At 44.3% G+C, this 16326-nt stretch overlaps 1 protein-coding gene across 3 annotated transcripts in view; it reads left to right on the top strand.

Annotated features, from left to right (window-relative positions):
• The window catches only part of CBR4 (carbonyl reductase 4), a 66833-nt gene that overhangs the window by 42006 nt on the left and 8501 nt on the right, over positions 1-16326 (top strand). For all 3 annotated transcript variants that reach the window (XR_013220009.1, XM_077279478.1, XM_077279479.1), the window contains exons 3-5: positions 10906-11023; positions 15308-15444; positions 15879-16013. Coding sequence is in view for 2 of the 3 variants with exons in the window: in XM_077279478.1 (XP_077135593.1) it covers positions 10906-11023; positions 15308-15444; positions 15879-16013 (390 nt within the window). In the remaining variant the exon portion in view is untranslated. The remainder of the gene's footprint in view (positions 1-10905; positions 11024-15307; positions 15445-15878; positions 16014-16326) is intronic.

The following is a 16326-nucleotide window of genomic DNA, read 5'->3' as shown; positions in this document are numbered from 1 at the left end:
CCCCCCAGCTCAAACAGTGCTCTACCACTTGCAATACTTACCCCTCCCTGCTCCACCACTGTGTAGTCTGTGCTGTTAAATTCTTCAATGGCACTGCCAATACAAATTTGTTGAAATGGTGGATGATAGTTAAAATATACAGGGGCCCTGGCCTCCATTTAGACCAGTTAATACTTTGCTCCTACTACCACTGTCTGCTACTCAGCAGAGGAGCCCACCTCTGTACCTAGCTATGCCACCTGTTTATTTATGAACAATTTTTTGGCAGACATTTAGCCTACTTAATTATTTGGGCCTACTAACTGTGTCAGCCTCTCATTATAGTTGTCCCCCGCTGAACAAAGCAATGTCGCCAGTTTAGTCCTGTTACCAATTTTGAACTGCATTTAGCCTACTTACTTATTTGGTAAGGGGGAAAGAAACCAAAAGAGGGCACAATACCAAGGAGACAAAGTAGTAAGCAGTCCTGCGATAATGCAGTGGTGGTGTAATACAAATAAATAAATATATATGATCCAACACAGGACTGAAAAAATGTATATACACACACACTAAAATAATTAATATACAAGGGGAAGAAAAATTATTATTATATAATAATGCCTAGAATGCTTTGTAGGCTAAGGTGCATGTGATACCTGCAAGTGCAATAGAAAGTGTGTGTATATATTAACATACCAGCGTAAAGTGCAACAAGTGCTAGAATGTGCGGCCAGAGTATCAAAATAAAGTGCAAATGTGCGGCCAAATATATGCTGGAAAAAAGGTGTGACCAGTGTCACATCCAGGAGATGGCAGTACTACAGGTAACACCTGCTCCAGGCAATCTATTGAAAGATACTATGTTTCAAATTTATGATGTATTATCTGTGACACTGGTCATAGTGCCTAGATCTATTTAGCAGGTACCCGTATGTATATTCCTATTACCAGCGTATATTTGGCCGCACTCTTGCACCTTATTTTGATACTCTGGCCTAGTTCCATCTAGCAGATACCCGTGTGTACACCTTTTTTCCAGCATATATTTGGCCGCACATTTGCACTTTATTTTGATACTCTGACCGCACATTCTTGCACTTTACGCTGGTATGTTAATATATACACACACTTTCTATTGCACTTGCAGGTATCACATGCACCTTAGCCTACAAAGCATTCTAGGCATTATTATATAATAATAATTTTTCTTCCCCTTGTATATTCATTATTTTAGTGTGTGTGTATATACATTTTTTCAGTCCTGTGTTGGGTCATATATATTTATTTATTTGTATTACACCACCACTGCATTATCGCAGGACTGCTTACTACTTTGTCTCCTTGGTATTGTGCCCTCTTTTGGTTTCTTTCCCCCTTACCATTTGGTGTACTTTTTTATAAATAAAATTATTTGAATTCATTGTTTGGGCATCAGTTCGGTCTTTTTGTGTTCTCTCTCTTTATATAAATTCTTCCGATTTGTCCATTACTATGTCCATTACGGGATACATACATATATATATATATATACAAATATAATAATTTTTGATTGCGCATCATATAATATATCTTTATTAAATATCCTACTAAGTGAATTTAATATTTATGTATTCCTTGCCTTGAGTCTTTTTATCTACTTACTTATTTTGGCCTACTCACTGTGTCAGCCACTCCTTACAGTTGCCCTCCGCTGAACAAAGCAATGCCGCCTGGTTAGTCCTGTTACCAATTTTGAACTGCATTTAGCCTACTTACTTATTTGGGCCTACTCACTGTCAGCCACTCCTTACAGTTGTCCTCCGCTGAACAAAGCAATGCCGCCTGGTTAGTCCTGTTACCAATTTTGAACTGCATTTAGCCTACTTTCTTATTTGGGCCTACTCACTGTGTCAGCCACTCCTTACAGTTGTCCTCCGCTGAACAAAGCAATGCCGCCTGGTTAGTCCTGTTACCAATTTTGAACTTCATTTATCCTACTTACTTATTTGGGCCTACTCACTGTGTCAGCCACTCCTTACAGTTGTCCTCCGCTGAACAAAGCAATGCTGCCAGTTTAGTCCTGTTACCAATTTTGAACTGCATTTAGCCTACTTACTTATTTGGGCCTACTCACTGTGTCAGCCACTCCTTAAAGTTGTCCTCCGCTGAACAAAGCAATGCCGCCTGGTTAGTCCTGTTACCAATTTTGAACTGCATTTAGACTACTTATTTGGGCCTACTCACTGTGTCGGCCACTCCTTACAGTTGTCCTCCGCTGAACAAAGCAATGCTGCCAGTTTAGTCCTGTTACCAATTTTGAACTGCATTTAGCCTACTTACTTATTTGGGCCTACTCACTGTGTCAGCCACTCCTTACAGTTGTCCTCCGCTGAACAAAGCAATGCCGCCAGTTTAGTCCTGTTACCAATTTTGAACTGCATTTAGCCAACTTACTTATTTGGGCCTACTCACTGTGTCATCCTCTCCTTACAGATGTCCTCCGCTGAACAAAGTAATGCCGCCAGTTTAGTCCTGTTACCAATTTTGAACTGCATTTAGCCTACTTACTTATTTGGGCCTACTCACTGTGTCAGCCACTCCTTACAGTTGTCCTCCGCTGAACAAAGCAATGCCGCCTGGTTAGTCCTGTTACCAATTTTGAACTGCATTTAGTCTACTTAATTATTTGGGCCTACTAACTGTGTCTGCCCCTCATTACAGTTGTCCTCCGCTGAACAAAGCAATGCCGCCAGTTTAGTCCTGTTACCAATTTTCAACTGCATTTAGCCTACTTTATTATTTGGGCCTATATCTGTGTTTCCTCCTCATCCTGCCCATTGCTTAGCCACTGCTAGATGAGGCTGCTGGTACATTGACCCAGACCACTACATTCCCCTTGCACTCTACACAGCCAGAATCTGACCCTGCTGAAAGTCAGGTTCCCCTTCCCGCATACTATACCACCTTACACGGGGACAAAGAGGAAGGAGCAGCTGAAAGTGCAGGTTCATCAGGTGGGGGGGGCATACTCGTTGGCGACGTCACTTGCACAGGGCCCCTCATAGTACGCAAAAGTGTCTCTGCTGGTGGGAGGCGCCACCCGCCGTCAAACACACCGCCATACTATGAGGGGCCCTGTGCAAGTGCCAATGCCAACGAGTGGGCCCCCCTGCTTGCTCAGGATCACAGCACTTGCAAAGTTGAAATACTTACCTCTCCCTGCTCCACCGCCGTGACGTATTCCGCGTTTCCTGGGCCCACGAAAATCTTGAGCCAGCCCAACCCTCCCACAACTTTAGCCAAATGACCCCCAGTTTTCAATGCCTAACTATTATTATAAAGTAAATTAAGATTGACAAGCTTCAGTTATAAGAATTGGTGTTTTTGGCATTAAAATGGGCACTGTAGGTGTTTTCCTGTCCTCCACTCACTGCCGACTTTGATTCCCCATTGACTTGCATTGGGTTTCGTGTTTCAGTCGGCCCCCGACTTTTCGCAATAATTGGCCGATTTCACCTGACCCGACTTTTGACAAAGTCGGGTTTCGTGAAACCCGACTCAATCCGAAAAAAGTAAAAGTCGCTCAACTCTAGTAGTCAGTAATGGTTACTTTTTTAGCCAAGCAAAGAGAAAAAATGATGGAATCACTCAATTCTGAGGAAAAAATTATGGAATCATGAAAAACAAACAAACAAAAAAACACTCCAACACATCACTAGTAATTTGTTGCACCACCTCTGGCTTTTTTAACAGCTTGCAGTGTCTGAGGCATGGACTTAATGAGTGTCAAACAGTACTCTTCATCAATCTGGCTCCATCTTTCTCTGATTGCTGTTGCCAGGTCAGCTTTGCAGGTTGGAGCCCTGTCATGGACCATTTTCTTCAATTCCACCAAAGATTTTCAATTGGATTGAGATCCGGACTATTTGCAGGCCATGACATTGACCTTATGTGTCTTTTTTCAAGGAATGTTTTCACAGTCACAGATTTTGCTCTATGGCAGGATGCATTATCATCTTGAAAAATGATTTACTCTTCCCCAAACATCCTTTCAATTGATCGGATAAGAAAAGTGTCCAAAATATCAACATAAACTTGTGCATTTATTGAAGATTTAATGACAGCCATCTCCCCAGTGCCTTTACCTGACATGCAGCCCCATATCATCAATGACTGTGGAAATTTGCATGTTCTCTTCAGGCAGTCATCTTTATAAATCTCATTGGAACGTGTCATGATTCCCAATGGCAGGGAAACATCAGAACACAAAAATAACGGACGAGCTCTGGGTGATGGAATCTCGAGCTGACCGTGAGCTAAATCTACCACACAACTAATAGTAGCCAGGGAGCATACCTACGACTTCCTAAATGCCACGCGCCAGCCGGAGGACTAACTACGCCTGGTAGAGGAAGGAACAGACCTGGCTTACCTCTAGGGAAATACCCCAAAAGATGATAGCAGCCCCCCACATGTAATAACGGTGAGTTAAGAGGAAAAGACATACACAGTATGAAAGTAGATTTAGCAAAGAGAGGTCCACTTACTAGATAGCAGAAGGATACAAAAGAGGACTTCACGGTCAACTGAAAACCCTTTCAAAAAACCATCCTGAAATTACTTTAAGACTCCTGTGTCAACTCATGACACAGGAGTGGCAATTTCAGCCCGCAAGAGCTTCCAGCTACAGAGAATAACAAAAACTGCAAACTGGACAAAAGATACAAAACAAAAGGACAAAGTCCACTTAGCTGATCAGCAGACTAGTAGCAGGAACATGCAACCGAAGGCTCTGGTTACAATGATGACCGGCAAGGAAATGACTGGAGAGCAAGGCTAAATAGGAAACTCCCAAACACTGATGGGAGCAGGTGAACTGAGACAGCAAAGCACACACAAGTCACCAGTACCACCAGCAACCACCAGGGGAGCCCAAAAAGCGGATTCACAACAGTACCCCCCCCTTAAGGAGGGGGCACCGAACCCTCACGAGAACCGCCAGGGCGATCTGGATGAGCCCTATGAAAGGCATGAACCAAATCCGAGGCATGAACATCAGAGGCAGTTACCCAAGAATTATCTTCCTGACCATAGCCCTTCCATTTAACCAGATATTGAAGTCTCCGTCTGGAAATACGGGAATCCAAGATCTTCTCTACAACGTACTCCAATTCACCCTCCACCAGCACAGGAGCAGGAGGTTCAGTAGAAGGAACCACCGGTACCTCATATCTCCGCAACAACGACCGATGGAATACATTATGGATAGCGAAAGATGCCGGGAGGTCCAAACGAAAGGACCACAGGGTTAAGTATCTCCAAAATCCTATAAGGACCGATGAACCGAGGCTTAAACTTAGGAGAAGAAACCCTCATAGGGACAAAACGGGAAGACAACCACACCAAGTCCCCAACACGAAGGCGAGGACCAACACGACGACGGCAGTTAGCAAACTGCTGAGTCCTCTCCTGGGACAACTTCAAATTGTCCACCACTTGTCCCCAAATCTGATGCAACCGATCCACCACCGCATCCACTCCAGGACAATCCGAAGATTCCACCTGACCAGATGAAAAACGAGGATGAAACCCTGAATTGCAAAAGAAAGGAGAAACCAAAGTGGCAGAACTAGCCCGATTATTAAGAGCAAATTCTGCCAATGGCAAAAAGGCAACCCAGTCATCCTGATCCGCAGACACAAAACACCTCAAATAAGTCTCCAAAGTTTGATTAGTTCGCTCCGTCTGGCCATTAGTCTGAGGATGGAATGCAGACGAAAAAGACAAATCAATGCCCAACCTGGCACAGAATGCCCGCCAAAATCTAGACACGAACTGGGTTCCCCTGTCAGAAACGATGTTTTCCGGAACACCATGCAAGCGAACCACATTTTGAAAAAATAGAGGAACCAACTCAGATGAGGAAGGCAACTTAGGCAATGGTACCAAATGAACCATTTTAGAAAAACGGTCACACACCACCCAGATGACAGACATCTTCTGAGAAACAGGGAGATCAGAAATAAAGTCCATAGAGATGTGCGTCCAAGGCCTCTTCGGAACAGGCAAGGGCAACAATAACCCACTAGCCCTAGAACAACAAGGCTTGGCCCGAGCACACACATCACAAGACTGCACAAAAACACGCACATCCCGAGACAGGGAAGGCCACCAGAAGGATCTAGCCACCAAATCTCTGGTACCAAAAATTCCAGGATGACCTGCCAGCGAAGAAGAATGAACTTCCGAGATGACTCTACTGGTCCAATCATCAGGAACAAACAGTCTACCAGGCGGACAACGATCAGGTCTATCCGCCTGAAATTCTTGCAAAGCACGTCGCAGATCTGGGGAGACAGCAGACAAAACAACCCCATCCTTAAGGACACCAGCAGGTTCCGAATCCCCAGGAGAGTCAGGCTCAAAACTCCTAGAAAGAGCATCTGCCTTAACATTTTTAGAACCCGGTAAGTATGAAACCACAAAATTAAACCGAGAAAAAAACAACGACCATCGTGCCTGTCTAGGATTCAGGCGCCTGGCAGACTCTAGATAAATCAGATTCTTGTGATCAGTCAAAACTACCACCTGATGTCTGGCACCCTCAAGCCAATGACGCCACTCCTCAAATGCCCACTTCATGGCCAAAAGCTCCCGATTACCAACATCATAGTTTCGCTCGGCGGCCGAAAATTTTCGAGAAAAGAACGCACAAGGTCTCATCACTGAGCAGTCGGAACTTTTCTGCGACAAAACCGCCCCCGCTCCGATATCGGAAGCATCGACCTCAACCTGAAAGGGAAGAGAAACATCAGGCTGGCGCAACACAGGGGCAGACAAAAAGCGGCGCTTAAGCTCCCGAAAGGCCTCCACAGCAGCAGGGGACCAATTGGCAACATCAGCACCCTTTTTGGTCAAATCCGTCAAAGGTTTAGCAACGCCAGAAAAACCAGTTATAAATCGACGATAAAAATTAGCAAAGCCCAAGAATTTCTGAAGACTCTTAAGAGAAGTAGGCTGCGTCCAGTCACAAATAGCCCGAACCTTGACAGGGTCCATCTCAATAGAAGAAGGGGAAAAAATGTACCCCAAAAAGGAAATCTTTTGAACCCCAAAAACACACTTTGAACCCTTTACACACAAAGAATTCTCCCGCAAAACCTGAAAAACCCTCCTGACCTGTTGAACATGAGACTCCCAGTCATCAGAAAAAATCAAAATATCATCCAAATACACAATCATAAATTTATCCAAATATTCACGGAAAATATCATGCATTAAGGACTGAAAGACTGAAGGTGCATTAGAAAGGCCGAAAGGCATTACTAAATACTCAAAATGGCCCTCAGGCGTATTAAATGCGGTTTTCCACTCATCCCCCTGCTTAATTCGCACCAAATTATACGCCCCACGAAGATCAATCTTAGAGAACCACTTAGCCCCCCTTATGCGAGCAAACAAATCAGTCAGCAAAGGCAACGGATACTGATATTTGACTGTAATTTTATTCAGGAGTCGATAATCAATACAAGGCCTCAGAGAGCCATCCTTTTTAGATACAAAGAAAAAACCAGCTCCTAAAGGAGATGAAGAAGGACGAATATGTCCCTTTTCCAGGGACTCCTTAATATACTCTCGCATAGCAGCATGTTCAGGTACAGATAAGTTAAACAAACGACCCTTTGGAAATTTACTGCCAGGAATCAGATCTATGGCGCAATCACAATCTCTGTGGGGAGGGAGTGAACCAATTTTTGGCTCCTCAAAAATATCACGATAATCAGACAAAAATGCCAGGATCTCAGAGGGGATAGATGACGAAATGGAAACCAAAGGTATGTCCCCATGAGCCCCCCGACATCCCCAGCTTAACACAGACATTGTTTTCCAGTCAAGGACTGGGTTATGAGATTGTAACCATGGTAATCCAAGCACCAAAACATCATGCAAATTGTACAACACAAGGAAGCGAATCACCTCCTGATGGTCTGGAGTCATACGCATAGTCACTTGCGTCCAGAATTGTGGTTTATTACAAGCCAAAGGCGTAGAATCAATACCCTTCAGAGGTATAGGGACTTCCAGAGGCTCTAAATCAAAACCACAGCGCCTGGCAAAGGACCAATCCATAAGACTCAGAGCGGCGCCAGAGTCCACATAGGCATCCACAGTAATAACTGATAATGAACAAATCAAGGTTACAGACAGAATAAATTTAGACTGTAAAGTGCCAATTGAAATAGACTTGTCAACCTTCCTAGTACGTTTAGAGCATGCTGATATAACATGAGCAGAATCACCACAATAGAAGCATAACCCATTTTTACGCCTATAATTCTGCCGCTCGCTTCTGGACAGAATTCTGTCACATTGCATTTTCTCTGGCGTCTCTTCAAAAGATACCGCCAAATGGTGCACGGGTTTGCGCTCCCGCAAACGCCGATCAATCTGAATAGCCATTGTCATGGACTCATTCAGACCTGTGGGCGCAGGGAACCCGACCATAACATCTTTAACGGCATCAGAAAGGCCCTCTCTGAAATTTGCCGCTAGGGCGCACTCATTCCACTGAGTAAGCACAGACCATCTACGAAATTTTTGGCAGTATATCTCAGCTTCATCTTGCCCTTGAGATAGGGCTATTAAAGCTTTTTCAGCTTGAATCTCCAAATTAGGTTCCTCATTAAGCAACCCTAAAGCCAGAAAAAACTCATCCACATTGAGCAACGCAGGATCCCCTGGTGTCAATGAAAATGCCCAATTTTGAGGGTCACCTCGCAGCAAAGAGATTACAATCTTAACCTGCTGGACAGGATCTCCAGAGGAGTGAGGTCTGAGAGAAAGGAACAATTTACAATTATATTTGAAATTCAGGAACCGAGATCTATCTCCGGAAAACACCTCTGGTGTAGGAATTTTAGGTTCAGACATCGGAGTATGTATAACAAAATCTTGTAAATTTTGAACCTTGGTAGCAAGATTATTTAAACCTACAGCCAAACTCTGAGGGTCCATCTTTAAACAGGTGAGATCGGAGCCATTCAAGGATTAGAAGGAGAGAAAGGCAAAGGCTGTAATTAGAGCTGAAATGCAACTGATCCAACTATGGAGCAAGCATAGGGGGGAAAAAAAAAAAAATTCTACAGACTTCTTTTTTTTCTCCTTTCTTCTGCCAATAACTTTAACATTGGCCGGTCATACTGTCATGATTCCCAATGGCAGGGAAACATCAGAACACAAAAATAACGGACGAGCTCTGGGTGATGGAATCTCGAGCTGACCGTGAGCTAAATCTACCACACAACTAATAGTAGCCAGGGAGCATACCTACGACTTCCTAAATGCCACGCGCCAGCCGGAGGACTAACTACGCCTGGTAGAGGAAGGAACAGACCTGGCTTACCTCTAGGGAAATACCCCAAAAGATGATAGCAGCCCCCCACATGTAATAACGGTGAGTTAAGAGGAAAAGACATACACAGTATGAAAGTAGATTTAGCAAAGAGAGGTCCACTTACTAGACAGCAGAAGGATACAAAAGAGGACTTCACGGTCAACTGAAAACCCTTTCAAAAAACCATCCTGAAATTACTTTAAGACTCCTGTGTCAACTCATGACACAGGAGTGGCAATTTCAGCCCGCAAGAGCTTCCAGCTACAGAGAATAACAAAAACTGCAAACTGGACAAAAGATACAAAACAAAAGGACAAAGTCCACTTAGCTGATCAGCAGACTAGTAGCAGGAACATGCAACCGAAGGCTCTGGTTACAATGATGACCGGCAAGGAAATGACTGGAGAGCAAGGCTAAATAGGAAACTCCCAAACACTGATGGGAGCAGGTGAACTGAGACAGCAAAGCACACACAAGTCACCAGTACCACCAGCAACCACCAGGGGAGCCCAAAAAGCGGATTCACAACAGGAACGGCACCAAACAAAAGTTCCAGCATCATCACCTTGCCCAATGCAGATACGCGATTCATCATTGAATATGACTTTCATCCAGTCATCCACAGTCCACGATTGCTTTTCCTTAGCCCATTGTAAACTTGTTTTTTTTCTGTTTAGGTGTTAATGATGGCTTTCGTTTAGCTTTTCTGTATGTAAATCCCATTTCCTTTAGGCGGTTTCTTACAGTTCGGTCACAGACGTTGACTCCAGTTTCCACCCATTCGTTCCTCATTTGTTTTGTTGTGCATTTCTTGTTTTGGAGACATATTGCTTTAAGTTTCCGGTCTTAACGCTTTGATGTCTTCCTTGGTCTACCAGTATGTTTGCCTTTAACAACCTTCCCATGTTGTTTGTATTTGGTCCAGATTTTAGACATTGCTGACTGAACAACCAACATCTTTTGCAACATTGTGTGATGATTTACCCTCTTTTAAGAGTTTGATAATTTTCTCCTTTGTTTCAGTTGACATCTCTCGTGTTGGAGCCATGATTCACGTCAGTCCACTTGGTGCAACAGTTCTCCAAGGTGTGATCACTCTTTTTTAGATGTAGACTAACGAGCAGATCTAATTTGATGCAGGTGTTATTTTTGGGTATGAAAATTTGTAGGGTGATTCCATAATTTTTTCCTCAGAATTGAGTGACTCCATAATTTTTCTCTATGCTTGGTTAAAAAAAGTAACCATTACTGACTACCACATTTTTTGTTCTTAATTTCTTTTAGTGTTTCTTAAAGCCAGAATGTTGCCATTTGAAATTACTTTAGTTTTGTGCCATGTCTGTGATTTGTTTTTTTTCTACAAAAGTAAACAACTGAATGAACATCCTCCAAGGCAGGTGATTCCATAATTTTTGCCAGGGGTTGTAGATTGTGTAGGGCCGGGCCCATGGCTGCGGGCGGTATAGTGGCAGTGCAGGCTGTATGTAACTGTATGTGGGGTCTACCCCATCATCTGGTACTGGGACAGGCGTGTATCATTTGTCACATAGGTCAGCTGGCTCTAGGCTGTGATGTCGCCAAGGAACAAGACGTTCAGCGCACATTTCAAGAGATTCTAAAAAATGTTGGCAATGTTCACTACCTGGTCAACGCAGCCGGAATAAATAGGTAAGTGATCTTTTACATATGCAGCATATGACTCCCAAACAATGGCTCAAAAAGATTGAAGGGGTTGTCCAGGCGCTTTAATGACACATCCTTAGGTAATCAGTATCAGGTCAGATGGGGTCCGACAGCCAGCACCCATGTGCTGTTCAGCTCTGTTCATTGTTCACATCCAGTCCCAATGTCTGCGGATCGGTGGGGGACAGGGGTCTTTCCCCGACCCATCTGATATTAGTGCGCTATCCTAGGCATAGGTTATGTCCTGCCAGCTCCTTTAAGTACTATATAATGCCGTGTTCCCACATAGTGTAAATAATATGGAGTGGTTTTTAGTGCATTTTTTCTTTAAAAACATCTATGTAGAGATTAAAAAAGGCATGAACAAAGCATAGCTGCATCATTAAGTGCAGAATCGCAGCGTTTCTGCTTTACAAAAACACATTGATAAAAAAAAAGCTTAAAAATGCATAAAAAGGGGGAAAAGGCAAATGGCTAAGGCTAGGTTCACATTGCGTTAATGTGTGCACGCTAACGGACAGAAAATTTACATTGCTGTCAATGGGTGCGCTAACGGACCCGTTGCACGGCGTTAATTTCTACATTTTCGCCGTGCAACGGGTCTGTTAGCGCACCCATTGACAGCAATGTAAATTTTGCCTGCAGCGCATCGCTAGCGCGTGCCTTTTTCGGCTCGCGCTAGCGATGTGCCGTTCTTCTGTGGCGCGCCTCGGACGCTGCTTGCTGCGTCCGCGGCGCGCCTGAGGTCCGTTCCCCGCTCTCGCAGATCGGGGATCTGCGAGAGCGGGACGTTAACGCGACCCCTAATGCGGCCCCTAAATAAACATTGCATTAGCGCAATCCGCTAGCGCTAAACGGATTGCCCTACGCAATGTGAACCTAGCCTAACAAATCAGAATAGCAATAATCACTGCAGATTACTATTGTGCATTGGTGCAGACAACAGCCATGGGGGAAAGGTAGGGTTAAAGCGTGTGGGGACATGGCCTTATATCCGGACGGTAATCATGGTATATTAAGAAGTTGTGATTCTCTGTCCTGCCGTAATGTGAGTTCCTGTTATACACAGCTGTATGCACCTTAGATTATTGGACAATAAAACTTTTTGTATTAAAAAAAAAGTTAAAAATGTTTAAAATGACTTTATTTTTGTATGTGGGAGGTTCCACGTTTCCTCTTGAGATCACCAGACGCGCACATGACAGCGGCTCCTGGGTTGGCTCTGGCCGTGCCGTTATCATGGAGACTTTGGATTTCACTCATATCTTTTATACTCCTGCTAGCAGAATAAAGCCTAGATTATAAGTGGAAGGAATATTAATTTAAAGGGCCAGTGATGACTCAGACTGTGGCACCACATGAGCCCTGAAGAGATCATGGGGACAAATGCTTCGATCTCCTTCCTACAGATGTTCTGTAATTTTAACCTCTGAGGATTTGAAGCCTAATTGTTTTCTTGCCCACTATAGACAGATTGTAAAGTATCTTTGTGGCCATAGCACAGGACATGGGCAGGATGCAGGACCTCATGTGCCACAGTCCCGCCTAAGGGTAAGTACAGTACACACAGGGCGTTTTTGCTGCTTTTTTTTTCTGCAGCAAAACCTGATCATCTTGGCAGGAAAGAAGCTGCACCAAAAACGCAGGTTTAGTGTGTTTTTTGCTGCGTTTTTGGTGCGATTTTTCATGCGTTTTTTTCTCTTTGTGCATGCCAATAAAGTTAAGTGCACACAGAGAAAAAAAACATAACTTCCTGTAGATAGATAGAATAGGTAGATAATAGATAGACTGATAGAATAGAATAGATACATCACCTGCAGTATCCTCTTCCCCGGCATTTTCCCACGGTGCAGAGGTTACCTCCGGTCAGGCTGTGAGGGAGCGCAGGCTCGGTGACGTCACCGCTAGTTACTGAGCCTGCGCCCGCTCTGTCTCATTCATTCCCGAGTACTTACAGCCAGGAGCGGTCTCATTAGCAGCTTTATCTCCCCCAGATACTGCGTGGGACACACGTTATATCGGACTACGACGGATCAGGGAGTACACTTTTGCTTTTTTATTTTATTTGTATTACAGAAGATCGAGGGCTTCGCTATGGAATGGCAGAACAATAAAAACATGGCAAAACTGTGTGGTGTTTTATTTCATTAAAAGACTTTTCTTACTGTGTGTGTTTAACCCTTTAATTACTATCGGATTAGTACTGGATAGGAGTCTTATTGACGCCTCTCCATTACTAAGCCGGCTTAATGTCACCTTACAATAGCAAGGTGACATTAACCCCTCATTACCCTGCTTGCCACCGCTACAGGGCAAGTGGGAAGAGCCAGGCAAAGCGCCAGAATTGGGGCATCTAATAGATGTGCCTTTTCTGGGCAGCTGCGGGCTGCTATTTTTAGGCTGGGGGGCCTATATAAATGGCCCCTTACCAGCCTGAGAATACCAGCCCCTAGCTGTCTGCTTTAGCAACGCTGGTTGTCAAAAATGAGGGGCGGCCGCAAGCCGTTTTTTAAAATTATTTAAATAATTTTAAAAAAAGCGTTAAGACCCCTCTATCCTTGATAACTAGCTTTGCTGAAGCTGACAGCAGGGGGTTGCAGCCCCCAGCTGTGAGTTTTGTCTGGCTGCTTATCAAAATTAGTGGGGAACCCACACCGTTCTTTTTTTTATTTATAGCGCAGGAGCGGCAGATGAAAACTCCCATCCGCCGCTCCCACTCTCTCTGTAATTAGTGGCTGTAGGTGTCAGATGATGGGAGCAGTAGTCCCATCAGCTGACACCAGTGATCGGAGGTGAGTTCAGAAACGGTGTTTGCCGCAGTGTTATGCATATGACAGCGTGTCAAACACTGTAATGTCAGGCCCCCCATTCAAGTGAATGGGCTTTGGGTCCGCTCTGCTGGATGACAGGCTGTATGAACGCATCATGCAGCCTGCCATCTAGATGTAGCAGAGCCAAGTGTGACATCACATCCGGCTCTCTGCTGCAAGAAAAGTCAACCTTGAGTATTTGCAGCGTTTTTTCACTATCCATTCAAGTCAAAGGGTGGAAAAACGCTGAAAGAAGTGACATGCCCTATGTCAAAAAAACGCTGCAAAGCACAAAATACTGATCACACAAAAACCCAATGAGTGTGCATGAGATTTCTGAAATCTCATAGGCTTTGCTGGTACTGTAAAAAGCAGCTGAAAATTAGCATAAAAAATGCAGCAAAAACGCCCAGTGTGAACTTGTAGCCAGGCCACATACACATTGCATGGCATATCATCCTTCATAGGGGATGATAGAAATCCCATGCTACTTGCATGTCAGTTACCTGCAGTCTATAGTTTCCTTCCTTAAAGGCAACCTGTCTGCTGATTGATGCTGCTCTGACCGCGGGCAGCATGAATCTCAGCCTGGACGCATGACTGTAGCCAGGTATATTATTACCTGAAACACTCCAATGCTTCAAAGAAAACATGTTTTAAAAATCTGCCCTGGGACTATAGCTGGAGATGGGACTAGTCCACTCCTGTGTGTGTGTGCGTGTACATAGGGCGAGACCTGTCCATTACCTGTAGCGGCACGAGGAGAAGCTGGCCGGGCACAGAGGCGGACTAGTCTGGTCTACCCCTATTTTGTAAAGCAGGGTCCTTGAAGTATATTCTCTGAAATGCTGGAGCATGAATCAGGTGACAAGTTCCCTTTCATTTTGGATTTTGAAGTTCATTTTTAACTGTCAATTATTTAGATAACTAACATCACAATAAGTGATGACAAATCCAGTCCTGCAATCTAAGGCCATATTTGTATTCATCTACCATAAATCTTCAGTTGTGACTGTGAAATTGAAGTTGCAGTTCTACTACCTCACCACTTAGGGGAGCCAGAACCCAAGGCATTGACATTAGGGGCCACGTGTCTGCAATGCATGCTACTATGAAGAGCTAGGGTCGCTCTTTACATGGCTGTGATGCCTTTATCTAAGCTGATATTTTTTATGTTCTTTTATGGCTTGGGTTGGCCAGTACCAGAACAAGGACTTTTGGGTTGGACTCACGGCTTTTGTGCCGTTGTTTCTGAAGAAAAGGTATAATGATCTCTTTTGGATTCGTTTCTGGAAAATGGCACCAAAAACTGGGCATGTGAGCCTGTGTTGCCATCTGATGACCCAATGCTAATCTGGTGGGGGGGGTTTGGGGGGCTTTTGCATTTTGGCCATACATACTGTAGATTATTGAGGAATGGACATTTATTCTGCTGTATCCTGTGTCCTTCCCATTACAGAGATGCATTATTATTAAGGACCAAGACAGAAGACATCCTATCTCAAATATCCATTAACCTGATCGGATCGATGTACACATGTAAGGCGGCCCTGAGGGGAATGGTGCAGCAGCACGGTGGGGCCATTGTCAACATCGGTAATGACTGTGATACAAGTGTGTCCCTGCTTACTGGCATGTATTAAGGCTGATAATCCAGCTTTTCAGGGCATTTGTGAATTAGTTATGTAAGTATTTAGCTGATGTGTCTACCCTAACTATACGCATTCCTCATTACCTCCATTCTTCAGCCAATATTAGATCCACAATCACCTACAAATAAATCTGTCCGGCCTCGCTAATACTCATTTTGTTAGTTTTGATGCAATCAGCATTTCCCTGTGGAAGTCAGACATGTCCCTAAAAGCTTATATTACTGTGTATGCCTGACATTCAGGAAACTGGGACATCTCGTGGGTATCTTCACTGACGGATGTCTCCATGATCCCATCACGTGGTTGTGTGGACATATCCGTGCGTCGCTGTGTCTGGGCACTGACGGTAAATGTGACCCTTCTTCTCTATGACTGCAGGAAGTATCGTGGGCCATAAAGGGAATGCTGGCCAGAGCGTTTACAGCGCCAGTAAGGAGGGCTTGGTGGGGTTTTCCAAGTCACTCGCTAAAGAAATTGGAAGGAAGAACGTTCGCGTGAACATGGTCGCCCCAGGTAAGATTTTGGGAAAACCTTTCAATAATGATATCTGCGGCGCTGCTGTAGTTTACCTAGCGATCTTGCTTCACCCATGTATAGAAAGGGACATATTTGGATCCTAAAGGGAATCTGTCACCTCATTTTTCGCATATAAGCTGCGGCCACAGCCATTTGGAGCTTGTCTACAGCATTCTGTAATGCTTTAAATAAGCCCCCGATGTAACCTGAAAGATGAGAAAACCAAGTTATATTACACTCACCCAGGGGCGGTCCGGTGCGGTGGGTGTCGCAGTCCGGGTCTGGCCCCTCTCATCTTCATACGATGTCG

Source organism: Ranitomeya variabilis, chromosome 1, assembly GCF_051348905.1.
Source record: "Ranitomeya variabilis isolate aRanVar5 chromosome 1, aRanVar5.hap1, whole genome shotgun sequence".
NCBI lineage: Eukaryota > Metazoa > Chordata > Amphibia > Anura > Dendrobatidae > Ranitomeya > Ranitomeya variabilis.
Note: the sequence above shows the minus strand (reverse complement) of the source record. Positions and strands in the feature narration are given on the sequence as shown.